This window comes from Lissotriton helveticus, chromosome 8 (genome assembly GCF_964261635.1).
Source record: "Lissotriton helveticus chromosome 8, aLisHel1.1, whole genome shotgun sequence".
Taxonomy (NCBI): Eukaryota; Metazoa; Chordata; class Amphibia; order Caudata; family Salamandridae; genus Lissotriton; species Lissotriton helveticus.
In genome coordinates, this window is record NC_136069.1 from 5827057 (window position 1) to 5842681 (window position 15625).

At 47.3% G+C, this 15625-nt stretch overlaps 1 protein-coding gene across 5 annotated transcripts in view; it reads right to left on the bottom strand.

Annotated features, from left to right (window-relative positions):
* Positions 1-15625, bottom strand: part of SPAG17 (sperm associated antigen 17) — a 1244773-nt gene that overhangs the window by 122626 nt on the left and 1106522 nt on the right. For all 5 annotated transcript variants that reach the window (XM_078656351.1, XM_078656349.1, XM_078656348.1 and 2 more), the window contains one exon: positions 146-273. In XM_078656351.1, the coding sequence (XP_078512477.1) occupies positions 146-273 (128 nt within the window). The remainder of the gene's footprint in view (positions 1-145; positions 274-15625) is intronic.

The window sequence follows — 15625 nt, forward strand, 5'->3', positions numbered from 1 at the left end:
CAATCAAAGTCTAAGTTGATTGTCCATCAACCTAGGTTGAGTTCTTCGACCACTGAACCCTTCTGTCAACCAATCAGAAAGCATGCCTGCAGCCTTTCTTTTATGCGTATGACCCCACCACCTAACTGGAGTTAAAGAGCTCTACCTCCACCGGAGGGAAGGTCTCCCAAGATCTCGAGAGCAGATTTGGAGGGACAATGTTGTCGATTTCCTTCCTCATCGTCCAGCGAGATGTTTCGGGAAAGGGGTGGAGGATGGTAATGGCCTGCACACCTGACAAAGAGAAAGAGAAAAATGTACAATTGTTACCAAAAATGTAAGGGCAAAATGGGCCAAGTTTACAAACAGTACTGAAGGATAAATCTCTTGCACAGCTGATCCATCCAAATTCATTCCAGCTCACTGGAATCCTTCACACTGGGATTCGTAATCCTACACATTGTGCTCCAACTCCTTGGGATCCATGGTACTATGATCTCTGGACCTATGAAACTGCCTCCAACTGCCTCCAACTCCTTGGGATGCCTCGTACTGTCATCTCTGGACCAATTAAACTGCCTCCAACTCCTTGGGATCCCTCGTACTGTCATCTCTGGACCAATGAAACTGCCTCCAACTCCTTGGGATCCCTCGTACTGACATCTCTGGACCAATGAAACTGCCTCCAACTCCTTGGGACCCCCCGTACTGTCATCTCTGGACCTATGCAACTGCCCTCCAAATCCCTGGGATCCTTCCTGATCTCTGGACCCATGCAACTGCCCTCCAAATCCCTGGGATCCCTCCTGATATCTGGACGCATGCAACTGCCCTCCAAATCCCTGGGACCCTTCCTGATCTCTGGACCCATGAAACTGCCGCCAACTCCTTGGGATCCCTCATACTGTCATCTCTGGACCAATGAAACTGAGTCCAACTCCTTGGAATCCCTCGTATTGTCATCTCTGGACCAATGAAACTGCCTCCAACTCCTTGGGATCCCTAATACTGTGATCTCTGGACCAATGAAACTGCCTCCAACTCCTTGGGATCCCTCGTACTGACATCTCTGGACCAATGAAACTGCCTCCAACTCCTTGGGACCCCCCGTACTGTCATCTCTGGACCTATGCAACTGCCCTCCAAATCCCTGGGATCCTTCCTGATCTCTGGACCCATGCAACTGCCCTCCAAATTGAGGTTCCGTGACGATTTTATTCGTGTTTGTAACATTGTCGTAAATACATAATTTTGGTATCAGTGAACCGCAAATGATCCATTTAGTATATCCTGGTGTTTTCGCTATGCTACGAGCAAGAGCACTCCTGTTACCAACACATTTGTGATTTACCCATGGCATCCATCTTAGAACACGGAAGCCATTTTGTATTCCTTGCCCTCACATAGTCAATGGACACGCAATGACTTCTTCTTATTTAAGGACACGTAGGCTTTAACCGGCGATTCACCTTGCTAGTGACACGTGCACCTTAGGCCAGCAACGCTGTGGCAGCATGACTCGGCAAGAACTGCCTCCCCAGCCTGAGGCCAGTCCTGCTATACTGGTTCTTGTGTTCGTTGGCCTGATCATGATTAGGCGGCCGAAGCTGGTAACCGTGCCCATTTACGACCCACAAACATCTCTTATCCTGTCTTTCTATCTTCCACACCTGGCTCTGCTCCTTTCCTTCTGGGCCTTTATTGGGGGGAGGTAACGAAATTTACGATGAGGCGGTCCGGGTCTTGAATGAAGAATTGACATGGGATTATGATGGACTAGTGGGAACCCCTCATTCGTAATGTTTTGACATCAGATACTGTTGACGATTCCTGTGCAACGCCAAATATTTATTGTTTAAGACACGAATGTTTAGAACTGTGGTAACATGTAAAGAATTTGCCTGAAGCCCAATATTTAGTATATAAGGAGCAACCCTCTTTGTACAAATGGAACAGGCTCCTAGATACTGCCCATGTGTAGTTTCTGTGACTTCTGTGTCCCTGAAGTAATAAACCTTTGGTCTTTGACGCCACCATCGAGAAGCCCGTGTTTCTGTTTATTTGTGCACCGAGACAGGTGGAACTCCGGGGTCTTCGGGTGTTATCCCTGACACCTCTGGACGGAACCAAAAAGTCCAGAACTCCAATTGGCGCCCAACGTGGGGCCACGTCATTCGGTACCGGTCCAAAAGCCTGAAGAGTTCGAGGAGCTTCGTGTGAAGATTTCAGAGGGAGGCGCCCCACTTCATCGATCCCGGCATATCGCAAAAGTGGCCCCGACGTTCTCTTCCACGAGGGTTCCCGTTCAGACGGCTGCAGTGGTCCGTTGCCTTGACCGTCGCCCTGTCTTGGACCCGAGGTGCAGTCCTTAGTACGGCGAGACGTGACGGGTTTCTCCTTGGTGACGTCTTCAGTACCTCAGTTAAGTATTTTGTGAGGGTTGCTCCTGTTTGGATAATCCTTTTAGTTCTCAGTTCAGTTCAGTTCTGTAAGATTATCACTGGTTATTCTGGTTACGATAATCATTCTGTTCAGTTCAGGTATCGATACATTTGTCAGTTCTGGTAGGCCTAAGTTCTTGGTTCGAGTGCGAATTTTTTTCTGTTTGTGTCTTGTTTGTTTTGTGTTCCGGATTATAAAATGGTAAGTCGGAAAAATTGTATGTTGTCTTGTTTTAGTTGCAACAGTGATTCCCAGTTGGAGGACTCGTGTTTGGTTCCTCCGATTGGAACTCCCCTTTATGATCTTTATTGCAAGTTTGGTGTGGGCCCTATCTCTTATAACGAGATATGGATCCGCTACACAGAGAAAGATGGTGTCCTTAGTTGGCCACTACATGGTAGTTTCGAACCTGAAGTTCTCGATAATCTAGAAAGAAGGTTGTTTAAGAAGAAAGCCCGGCCGGCAATGTTTGATTCTTTCCGTTATTGGCGAAAAGAATCTAAACAGAGAGAAATTAAAAAGTTGAAGAAAGAACAGAAAGAGCAAGAGTTGACTTTAGAACAGTCTGCTAGGCAGCTGCAACTCAACGAGTCTGAGAAAGCGATGGAGGTGGCCGGTAGAGAGCGTAATTTAGCGATAGACAAGTGCTATCCTGCTTTGCCATCGAGTACGGCTAAGATACTAGAGGACCCTGAAAAGGATCCCCTGTTGTCTTACTTGTTACGATCACCCCCACCGTATGCACAGGGTGCTACGGCTCCACCTATACCGAATGTTCAATTACCGGTTGCTGGACAACCTGGTGTCCCTGTTCCCGCTCCCCTGAATCAAGTTCCTGTACCTCCTGTGGTCAATATTAATGTTCCTTCGACAACCCCTCTTCTAGGGTTGCCGGCTTCTTTACCTATGCCTGTGTCGCTAACACCTGCTAATTCACAAGCTATTTTGCCTGCTACTCCTACTGTTCCTGATCTATCTGTTCCAACTGCTACTCTATTTACTGCTTCTGCTAATATTATGACTCCGCTTTCTGTTCGTCGAAGAATCACTGATTCTGTCTCTAATGTTCTATCTCCCTTCTATAAAACTCTGATTAAGACTCCTACCTCTGACTCTGTGCAGAGACGTAGTCAGCTTCCCAGTACTGAAGAAAGAGGAATATTAGATTCCACTGCTCTTAGATGGGTTTCGAAAGTTGGAAGATATAATGTACAAAATGTATTAGATACATTTATGCAATGGAACGAACCGACACAACGATATGTGTTCGATGAAATGTGTTTTCTTCTACGTGAGGAATTGGAAGAGGATGACCCTGAATCAAATCTAGGAGAATTAATTAATGTTCAGAAAGAGTTTGCTGCAGGTATGATAGTTGGACAAAATATAAAAGAAGCGATGGAACTGATTTTAAGTTACAGGAATGACTCATCCCTTCGTTCACCGAGAGAATTAGAGAAACGTAGTACGAAACAAAATCGTCAATACCCAATGAGAGAGGTTCCGCCAATTTGGCGTGAAGCTGTGCAAGCTAACGCAAACCTTGGTATTGCAGCCGCTCCGGCCCAATTCCAGAGAGTATGGATACATATTCCATGGAAGCGAGCTGAAGTGTTAGCAGTAAAACAGGCCTTGCCAGATCCGCGTAAAAATCCTGCAGGGTACTACAAAGAGTTGGCTCAAACGGTTGACGCTTGTGTATTGAATCTTGCTGACATAGATCTGCTATTTGGTAATGTAGTACCGCAACCAATTTGGGCTAAAATTCGTAAAGAGAATCATCCAGTTGCCCTAGGTGATGACTGGGCAGCTATAATTGCAGCGGATGGTCAACAAATAGGTGGTTCCAAACCTGAACCTTTAATTGCTAATTTGCCTGGTAGAATAATTGATTTAATGAAAACCTTGATGCCAGCATTGCGCGTTAACTGGGACAAATTGTCCGCGTGCAAACAAAAGAAAGACGAAAGCGTCTCCGACTTTTTCACAAGATTCGAAGAGACGTTCGTGGATCATAGTGGTCAGGATATGAGCACAGAAGGAGGCCAGAGATTATTTGTTGATAAATTTGTGCACAATCTGTTGCCAGAACTTAGTAGTAAATTAAAGAATTCTGAAAGTGCGTGGGCTGTCTCTACGACTGCGCAAATACTTGCGACTGCTCAGTACTATGAAAATAGGGATAAAGAAGAGAAGGAAAAAATCAGATAAAAAGACGAAAGATTTAAAAACTAAAGTACTTTTACAGCAAGCTTATCCGCCTCGCACAAATCAAACTAATATGCAGCAAGGGTCATATCAAAGAACGGATTATAATTTTCAAAGGCCACAATACCAATGGAATCAATGTGCTTATTGCAAAAAGGAAGGTCATTACAAAAGTGAGTGTCCAGTTCGAACGCAAAATAATGCTGCGGCAGCTCAGAGAGGTCGTGGTAGTTCTATGCAAAACTCTAGAGGTCGAGGACGAAGTACTATGCCTCCACAGACAAGTGATCGCCCCTCTAATTATTTCGACCAGCGAAATGGACAATCTGCCCAACAGAATAGGTCTCCACAGTATCATGTTGAAGACTATTATGAAACTAGTGGGGAAGTTCAGCAAAGTGAGTACTAGGACAGCCATGGACAAAGAGAGGGAGTAGTATCAGTACCAGTAGATCAGAGTGGGCCTTATGTCGCAGTAGCAACATCAGGTATAGTCGAACCGTTTCTGTTGGATACTGGTGCAGCAAAAAGTTCTATCATACATGCGAAACTCCCTGGCGCACCTTTGTCTGGCTCAACAAACGTTTCAGTAGGTTTTTCGGGCGCCCCTGTTCATAACCCTGTTTCTGGTCCTTTGTCGATTTCTGTTGGACCCTGTCAATTGAAAGCACCCCTGATTTTGACGACAGGTTGTAACGAAAATCTGCTTGGTTTAGACTTGTTAAAACGCCTGTACGCGACATTGTACTGTTCTCCAGCAGGAGTACAGCTTACGTTGGGTAAAAGAATAATCTCTCCGATGTACTTGTCGATGGATGCGCTCCCACCAGAGCTGCGTTCACTCCCTGATGCTCTTTGGGCGACTGGTCCTAATGATGTAGGTCTATTGGAAATTCCACCCTATGTAGTAACTTTGAAAGCAAATGTCAAACTTCCACGAATTCCACAATACAGAATCTCTAGTGAAGGTGAGCGTGCGCTCCTACTGATAGTACAAGATCTGATTGAGAAAGACGTTATAGAAGAAACTAGAGGTAATGTCTGTAATAGTCCTGTACTGCCTATTTTGAAACGAACTGACCCTACAAAGCCTCCAGTATATAGGTTCGTAATTGATCTTAGAGAGGTTAATAAAATTGTGATCCCACAGTTTCCTGTGGTACCAGACATTACTGCATTGTTAACGTTGATTCCTGCTACAGCAGCATGGTTTTCGGTTGTCGACTTGAAAAATGCCTTTTTCAGCATTCCGATAGCCGAGGAAAGCAGAGATATCTTCGGTTTCTCTCTAGGAGGACGAAGCTTTAGGTTTAAACGCGCTCCACAAGGCTATTGTGAAAGCCCATCCATTTACAGTCAAGCATTAAAAAGCCAGTTAGATTCCTTCGTACTTCCTCTTGGTTCTGCTTTAGTACAGTATGTCGATGATCTTCTAGTGGCTGCCGATGACAAGGAAACTTGCAAAACAGCTACGATTTCTTTATTGCATCACTTGTCAGATTTGAATCACAAGGTGTCACCTTCAAAAATGCAATACTGCTGCCAAGAAGTGACCTACCTAGGTCATCTCTTGTCAAAGGAGGGAAGGAAGTTGACCCCAGAGAGAATAAAAGCAATTACACAGATGAATGTTCCTAGCACGCAGAGAGAAGTACGTGCCTTTTTAGGTATTACCTCATATTGTAGGCAATGGATCCCAAATTTTTCTCTTCTAGCAAAACCATTGGTAGCCTTGACTGGGAAAGGTGTTCCGAGTCCGGTACCATGGTCTGCTGAATGTCAGCAGAGTTTTTCTGAGTTACGAAATGCACTGTGTTCAGCTCCTGTATTGGGTACACCCGATTACAGTAAGCCATTCACGCTCTATGTCCATGAGAGAGAAGGTTGTGCGTTGAGTGCTTTGACGCAGAAATTTGGTGATAAACAATGCCTTTGTGCGTATTTTTCATCAACATTAGATCCAGTAGCTAGAGCGTTGCCTAGTTGCTTGAGAGCTACAGCCGCAGCTGCAGCTTCCATTCGACAATCTGCTGGTTTAGTAATGAACAACATGCTAGTAGTTATGGTTCCTCATGCTGTGGATACACTCATGAACCGAACCAAGACGCAACACCTTACCAGTGCTAGATTATCAGGTTATGAACTGACACTGTTAGCTAGTCATATTCAGATCAAAAGATGCAATGTATTGAATCCAGCAACATTGTTGCCGACTAGCCAAGAGTCGAGTGATTCCGAACCACACGACTGTTGTTTCAAAACTGAGGAAGAAACAAAAGGACGAATTGATCTAAAAAACACTCCGTTGTCAGATCCAGATGGCACGTTGTATGTTGACGGGTCTTGCTTCAAATTGGAGAATGGTGATATGACTGCTGCTTATGCAGTAACGACTTTGAGTACGATTGTGGAGACTGCAAGAGTGAGTCAGAATTCTGCCCAGGCTGCAGAGTTGATCGCGCTAACAAGAGCGTGCGTTTTAGCTAAGGGAAAGAGAGTGAATGTGTTCACAGATAGTCAGTACGCGTTCGGCGTGGCCCATAGTTTTGGCCGTTTGTGGAAAGAGAGAGGTTTCATTACGTCCCATGGGACTAAGATTCAACATGGTCAGCTAGTTAATGACTTGTTGGAATCTCTAACCTTGCCGACTGAAGTTGCAATTGTGAAATGCAGTGCTCATAAAGCAATCACGGATGATGTTGGTCGTGGGAATGCTTTTGCTGATGAGATTGCAAAACAGACAGCTAGAAATATGATGAGTAGAATGTATGTTGCAACGTCTGCAAGATGGATTTCTGAGTCTGGAATGTGTGAAGACACAGTGGAAAGCGTGAAAGAAATTCAGAAAGAGGCGACTGAGGAGGAAAAACTTGCATGGAGAGAGAGCACGGGTAAATTGGACTCGAGTGGGTGTTGGATTGATTTGTCGGAACAACAGCGTTGGATGTTGCCTGATGTATATGTGCTTGCAGTAGTAACGATGGCACATGGAACAGCACACATCAGTTCAAAAGGGATTTGTAAGATGTTGGCTCCGGTCTGGAAGAATGACGGGATTAGTAAGTGTGCAGAGAGAGTGGTGAGAAATTGCATGGTATGCTTGATGCATAATCCTGGCAAGGGAATCCCCACACCTGCAGGTCACTTCGCTCCTCCTTCCTGCCCCTTTGAAGTGATCCAACTAGACTTCATTCACATGGATCGTTGCAATAATCTGAAATACGTCCTAGTGGTAGTTTGTGCTTTCTCCAGATGGATCGAAGCATACCCACTGAAGGACAATACTGCCTTATCCACTGCCAAAATTCTTCTTAAAGAATACTTCCCCAGATACGGAATGCCACGGATTGTATGGTCAGATAACGGAAGTGAGTTCGTAGGGAAAGTTATGCAGAGTGTGTGTGCCGGCCTAGGGATTAGACAGAAGTTTCATAGTGCGAATCATCCCCAGTCCGCGGGTTTAGTCGAGGGTTACAATGGCACCCTTAAACTGAAACTTGCTAAGATACAAGCATCCACGGGTTTGTCCTGGCCAGACGCATTGCCTTTGGCTTTGCTATCAACAAGAGCGACTGTACATTCTAGAGTAGGGCTTAGTCCTTATGAAATAGTTTTTGGTCGTCCTGCAAATGTTTGGGGGGTACCTAGACCAAAAGAATTCAAGCAGCTGGAATACCCAATGTTAATTGATTACCTTTTCGACTTGACTGCTAAATTGAGTCTTATTCACCAACAGGTTTTCGATGCATTGCCAAAGCCACCGGAGAGTCCAGGCCATCAGCTGAAACCGGGTGATCAGGTGGTCATCAGAAATTTTGCAAGAACAAAAAATCTTCAGCCCAGATTTATTGGCCCTTTCCAAGTCCTGCTAGCAACAAGAACTGCTATTCGTGTGGCCGGAAGAAAAAACTGGATCCATACGACACATGCTAAACGTGTGCCTCTGCCACTTCCTTACGACAACTGGGTAAAGAAAGGAATCGGTACCTCTGAAACGGAACAAATCCCCAGGTTCATACCTTTCAGCGATGCAGAACTAATCACGGATTCACCAAATTCTGACTCTCCTCCTGAAACTGCTCTTTTGAACCCTGAACATTTGTCATCCACACCCAATGAACATTTGCCATCTGCACCAAAAGAACATTTGCCATCGGCGAACGTGAACATTGCAACGTCAGCTGAAAATACATTGTTTCCAGATCAGACAGCTCCTGCAAAACTGAGATACAACTTACGTTCTCGCAATATGGACAAATAAAGCAGGAAACTGCCTATTTTCAGATTTGAATTTGCTATACATTGCCTCCAGCCAGGAAGTTTGCTAATACTTTGTATTGTTTCTTTTTGTTTTAAAATTGCCTTGCCGTCTGGGTAGCCGTAGGGTCGTGGCTGTGTGCCTAGTTGAATCTGCGGGGGTCAGACACAAGGTCGATCTTTCTGTTAGTTCTGGGAACTCCCAGGGCTGATAGAGGCATTTTCATCTACGTACACATCATCAGTGGTCGCGAACGGTCGTAGAAGATGGAGCTTCCTGAGCTACAACGAGAAAATGTAATTTATGTTCGCAGAAATAGACTGTACAGAATACTTCACAGCAAATGCTTTCTAATGCAATGTGCAGTTACATTTTTAATTGTTTTGATAACGTTGGTGGGTGGAATCGTCTTTGGTGTACATTTGATTTTTATACCAGTAACTACAGTACCTCCCCTTGATCCTACTACTTCTACGGTTTCTTCTATGCATTCTTTTCACTCATTTCCTGAACACGAACAAGCTCGACACTCAGAATTTATTAACAATACATTTGTACAGCTCTTGCATCAACACCAACTGATAGTTAATACTACAGACTGCTGGGTGTGTGGCTTGATACCCCACACTATGGATAAAGGCATTCCCTATTTAGTCTTGCCTTTCAGCTATAATGGATCATTTCAGGCCTTTCAGACCATTTTTTCATATGCCCTTGAAACCTATCCTCCGCGTCCACCACGGTCCACTAAATACAACTCAGCCAACAAAGCTTTAGTCCAGGGAATTATTGACATGATTAAAGACGTCAATAATACTCCATCTTATCCTAGAGGTGAATTACTGGTGTATTTGAGTTGGAACTCTACAGAGTATCGCCTTAGTTTGGGAGAAAGCAAGCGTAAAAGCTCCACTTCAGTTTGGGTCGTGCCTCACCAAGGGAAGGTCTGTTTGCAAGGAAATGGGAGAAATCCGAGAGCTCAGCTAGGGAGGAGTGAGTGCGTTGAGACTTACGTATTTCCGTCTAACTCCTCCCCTGCCTTTCTGACTGCTAGGGGTACCTACTTCATTTGTCAGGACAGAGCATATACATGGCTGCCTGCTGACTTTTCAGGTTCATGTTATATTGCTCGATTGTTACCCCCGACATACACTGCTTCTTCAGATTTTCACAAAACCAGAGTAGCAAGAGGTGTCTTCAGCAAGGAAGATACCGCTGGTCAAGAAGCTGGAGACTTTTTCAAAGGTTTCCTTCCGTTTTGGGGGCCTATGGCCAATAGTAGAAATCTTCGTCAACTAACACGGGTAGTTGAATCTACTATTACAGAAACTGCAGGTGCCCTTAGTAACTTAACAGCTGAGCTTCAGGCGGATCGTCTCATGACGTTACAGAACCGAATGGTTCTAGACGTGATACTTGCAGATCGAGGTGGGGTATGCAGAATGATCCAATCGAGCTGCTGTGTCTTTATTCCAAATAATGCTCCAACAGTCTATGAAGCAATCTCTAAGCTACATAAGATTTCCGACTCTATACACGTAGATAAGGGAAACTGGTCCTTCATGGAGTGGTTTTGGACTCTGGTATCAGCGTGGGGATGGAAGGTTCTGATGGTCATTGGTGTCATCCTAGTATTTCTGTTCTCGTGCTGCCTTATTATCCAATGTGGTCCCGCTTTGTGTAGTCTCTGTGCTACAACCTGTTTCAGAAAATCACCTGCATTAGGAGAAAAGGCACGAGACAGGATGATGATACAACAACATGTCACTGACCTAATGAGCATAGAATTAGACTCTGACTCTGATATAGACTGAGTAATTGCCTATGTAAGGGCAAAAGGAGGGTCTGAGGTTCCGTGACGATTTTATTCGTGTTTGTAACATTGTCGTAAATACATAATTTTGGTATCAGTGAACCGCAAATGATCCATTTAGTATATCCTGGTGTTTTCGCTATGCTACGAGCAAGAGCACTCCTGTTACCAACACATTTGTGATTTACCCATGGCATCCATCTTAGAACACGGAAGCCATTTTGTATTCCTTGCCCTCACATAGTCAATGGACACGCAATGACTTCTTCTTATTTAAGGACACGTAGGCTTTAACCGGCGATTCACCTTGCTAGTGACACGTGCACCTTAGGCCAGCAACGCTGTGGCAGCATGACTCGGCAAGAACTGCCTCCCCAGCCTGAGGCCAGTCCTGCTATACTGGTTCTTGTGTTCGTTGGCCTGATCATGATTAGGCGGCCGAAGCTGGTAACCGTGCCCATTTACGACCCACAAACATCTCTTATCCTGTCTTTCTATCTTCCACACCTGGCTCTGCTCCTTTCCTTCTGGGCCTTTATTGGGGGGAGGTAACGAAATTTACGATGAGGCGGTCCGGGTCTTGAATGAAGAATTGACATGGGATTATGATGGACTAGTGGGAACCCCTCATTCGTAATGTTTTGACATCAGATACTGTTGACGATTCCTGTGCAACGCCAAATATTTATTGTTTAAGACACGAATGTTTAGAACTGTGGTAACATGTAAAGAATTTGCCTGAAGCCCAATATTTAGTATATAAGGAGCAACCCTCTTTGTACAAATGGAACAGGCTCCTAGATACTGCCCATGTGTAGTTTCTGTGACTTCTGTGTCCCTGCAGTAATAAACCTTTGGTCTTTGACGCCACCATCGAGAAGCCCGTGTTTCTGTTTATTTGTGCACCGAGACAGGTGGAACTCCGGGGTCTTCGGGTGTTATCCCTGACACCTCTGGACGGAACCAAAAAGTCCAGAACTCCAAAATCCCTGGGATCCCTCCTGATATCTGGACGCATGCAACTGCCCTCCAAATCCCTGGGACCCTTCCTGATCTCTGGACCCATGAAACTGCCGCCAACTCCTTGGGATCCCTCATACTGTCATCTCTGGACCAATGAAACTGAGTCCAACTCCTTGGAATCCCTCGTATTGTCATCTCTGGACCAATGAAACTGCCTCCAACTCCTTGGGATCCCTCGGAATGTCATATCTGGACCAATGAAACTGCCTCCAACTCCTTGGGATCCCTCGGAATGTCATCTCTGGACCAATGAAACTGCGTCCAACTCCTTGGGATCCCTCGTACTGTCATCTCTGGACCAATGAAACTGCCTCCAACTCCTTGGGATCCCTCGTACTGTCATCTCTGGACCCATTCAAAAGACCCCCAGTTCTCTAGTATCCCTTTCGCTCCGATCCCACGGCCCATACACCTGTGCTCCTGCGCCCTGTGGTCCCTGCACGCTGATCCCTCGATGAGCTCCTCTACAGAGAGGGTTACTGCAGGTCAGCATTGGGCTGTGTCTTGTCTCTCAGATCCCAGTGCTCCTTCACCTGTTCACAAGGTCCTGGCACAATCTGCCAGCACATCTTTCTCTCCGCAGAAACCACTCACTGCCAAGGGTGGGAACAGGAACAGACTTATAGAGCCCAGACTGTCACCCTAGGGCATCAGGGCATCAGGGCGCTAGGACAGACACAATCCACATGCAGACAGTGTAACGGCACCAGACAGAGAGTTAGCAGGCAAGCTCTCCTGAACGAAGAGTAGGCAGCGAGCTGTGGCCGGAGCCAGGGATGTCGTTCCGGAACAGTGGACCTCGCACTCTGAAGACTCTGCCGCCTCAGCAGGGATCGGAGTAAAAATGGAGGACCGGCTTAAAGCAGACATCGGAGGAAGTAGGAGGAGCTGCCGTTGCAAAGGCGCTTCAGCCAAGTCCAATGGAAGGCCTTGAGTACAAACCAGAAAACAGAGTAGTGATTCCTTTGATCAGTCAGGAGCCAGTGAAGACCAGGTCATATTTACGAAGCCCTCATATAGCCGGACCGCCATGTTTTAAATTATCTGAGGTTTCCTCAGTAGAACGTCCATCTGGCCCAAGAAGATGCCATTTCTATAGATCAGTGATACTCAAAGTAGGGCCCGGGCTGCTTGCAGCCCTCTAGACCTTTACATGGGGCCCCATGGTGTACGTTCAACAAAGCGAAGTGGAGCTGTTCCTCTGGAAAGGGGACCAACCATCAATCAGTATTGAGGATGGTGGTGAGGGGTAGGAAAGAAAATGGAAGTGGGATGGGGGGATCCCGCTTTGGCGGAACTAGGGTCCTCACACACCCAGCAAGCTAGGTGTCATGCTTCATCATCTGGACCTGCTCCTCGTTGAGCCGGCGCTGCAATGTCCAACGGGCACCCGTGAAGGGGCTCTTTGTAGGTGATCTTTTGTTCCTTAGCCGTATGGTGAAGTGGGGGTGTGTGGCCCGTGTGTGTCTGTGTAGATACTAAGTGGTGCAGTGAGTGCGTGAATTGTTAAAAAAGGTTGGATATTCCAAGTGCATTTATTTATTCTGGCTGGTAATCTACCTCGCTAAAATTTAGAGTGGCAGTTCCCTGTGGTGAGGGTGGTCAGTTGTTATACTGCTCTACTCTCTGGGTCAACATGTTTCTTGCCCTTGTGGTTAGAAAATACCGTGGCAATTCTTCAGGACCGAAAAAGTGTAAAAACAGTGAAAGTGTTGTGCAATATCTACACTGTATGGTGCTTATAATGATATGCTACCAATCAGTAGTTACTACAGGTCAAGGAAGTCATGTAGTTGTTTATAAAGGGGTACCTCTCTTCTTGGTGAGAGGGACCTCAACAGGGGCAGACAGGTAATAAAGGCGCCTCAATAGTAGGTGCCTTGAGTCTCCAGGAGTCTCCGTCGTCAGACCTACCCACGCTGTCCGCCCATGGACCACTGATATGCTACTGATTGGTAGCATATCATTATAAGCACCATACAGTGTAGATATTACACAACACTTTCACTGTTTTTACACTTTTTCGGTCCTGAAAAATTGCCACGGTATTTTCTAACCACAAGGGCAAGAAATATGTTGACTCAGAAAGTAGAGCAGTATGACAACTAACAACCCTCACCACAGGGAACTGCCACTCTAAATTTTAACGAGGTGGATTACCAGCCAGAATAAATAAATGCACTTGGAATATCCAACCTTTTTTAACAATTCACGCACTCACTGCACCACTTAGTATCTACACACACACACACGGCCCACACCCCCCCACTTCATCATACGGCAAAGGAATAAAAGATCTCCGATAAAGAGCCCCTTCGCGGGTGCCCGTTGGACATTGCAGCGCCGGTCCAAAGAGGAGCAGGTCCAGATGATGAAGCATGACACCTAGCTTGCTGGGTGTGTGAGTACCCTAGTTATGCCAAAGCGGGATCCCCCCATCCCACTTCCATTTTCTTTCCTACCCCTCACCACCATCCTCAATACTGATTGATGGTTGGTCCCCTTTCCAGAGGAACAGCTCCACTTCGCTTTATTGAACATGTCCCAGGTGGGCACTGTTGGACCCGGCCTCGTGGCGTGGTCCTACCCCTCCCGCATGGCGGGCCCCAGACGACATCGGCCCTCAAGCCAGCCCGGGTCGGCCTCGGGCACACCTCTGCACGCCCTCCAAACCACCAGATCCGCCACCTAGCGGCCCACAACCACTGACACGGCACCCTCGGGCCGCCCCAGCATTACCGGTCCGGTGCCCACCCCGGACCCACATTCCAGGCCCGACGCCATCTTGGGCCCATCACGTCACAGACACGTGGTCCCGGACCAGCCGCGGCCACGGCCCCAGCGAGCCCGCCATCGAGGCACCAAGAGCCCTCCGGGTGGTAGAGTGGCCACTCAACCAGAGACAAGGAGAGGGGAGTTTCGATGGCTCCCCCAACCATCCCCGGATGCCTGGTTTCGATGGCCCTCCGGCCTCCCTGGGCTCTGGCTCCACCCCCCTGCTGGGTGTCTGGACACCATCATCCCGGCCCCTCTGACACCCAGGCGAGAGGGTCCGGACATCAAAGGACTCCAGACCTATATCTGGGCCAGCCCCCGAGTAGGACGGCAGTTGTATCCCGGAGTCGAGAAGCCCTGCTGACGCTGTCGTGGCTGACCCTGAGACGAACTCTCCTTGCTGTTCTACCTGGAACCTGCTGGCGCTGCCGCGGTCCATCTTTGCTGTAACCACTTTGGAGCCTGCTGGCGCTGCCGCGGTCCATCTTTGCTGTAACCATCTTGGAGCCTGCTGGAGCTGCCGCGGTCCACACTCGCTGAACCATCTGGGAACCTGCTGGCGCTGCCGCGGTCCACACTCGCTGAACCATCTTGGAGCCTGCTGGCGCTGCCGCGGTCCACACTCGCTGAACCATCTTGGAACCTGCTGGCGCTGCCGCGGTCCACACTCGCTGAACCATCTTGGAACCTGCTGGCGCTGCCGCGGTCCACACTCGCTGAACCATCTTGGAACCTGCTGGCGCTGCCGCGGTCCACACTCGCTGAACCATCTTGGAGCCGGCTGGCGCTGCCGCGGCCCAACCTCCCCAGCTCGAGGATTGAGAGCGGTGCGTAGAGTCTCCTTGCAACCGACCATCTATAAGACTGTCCCGCTACCTTGCCCCTTTGTCACGAGACTTTCCAGATCTCGGGATCTGCTGTATATATTGAAACGATACTAATTGGCAGATAAAGATTGAAAACTCTATCTACGTGTGGTGTATATTTGTAGTGGTGTGGTTACTCTGCTGTACGATTCTAGGAGAGGGCCCTCCCGTCGGAGGCCTCTCGACATCGCTCGGTCCCTTCTCTGAAGGAGGGGTAGACCTAGGGGTGGTCAGTCAGACACCTTCTGCCTCCCCCGGGTT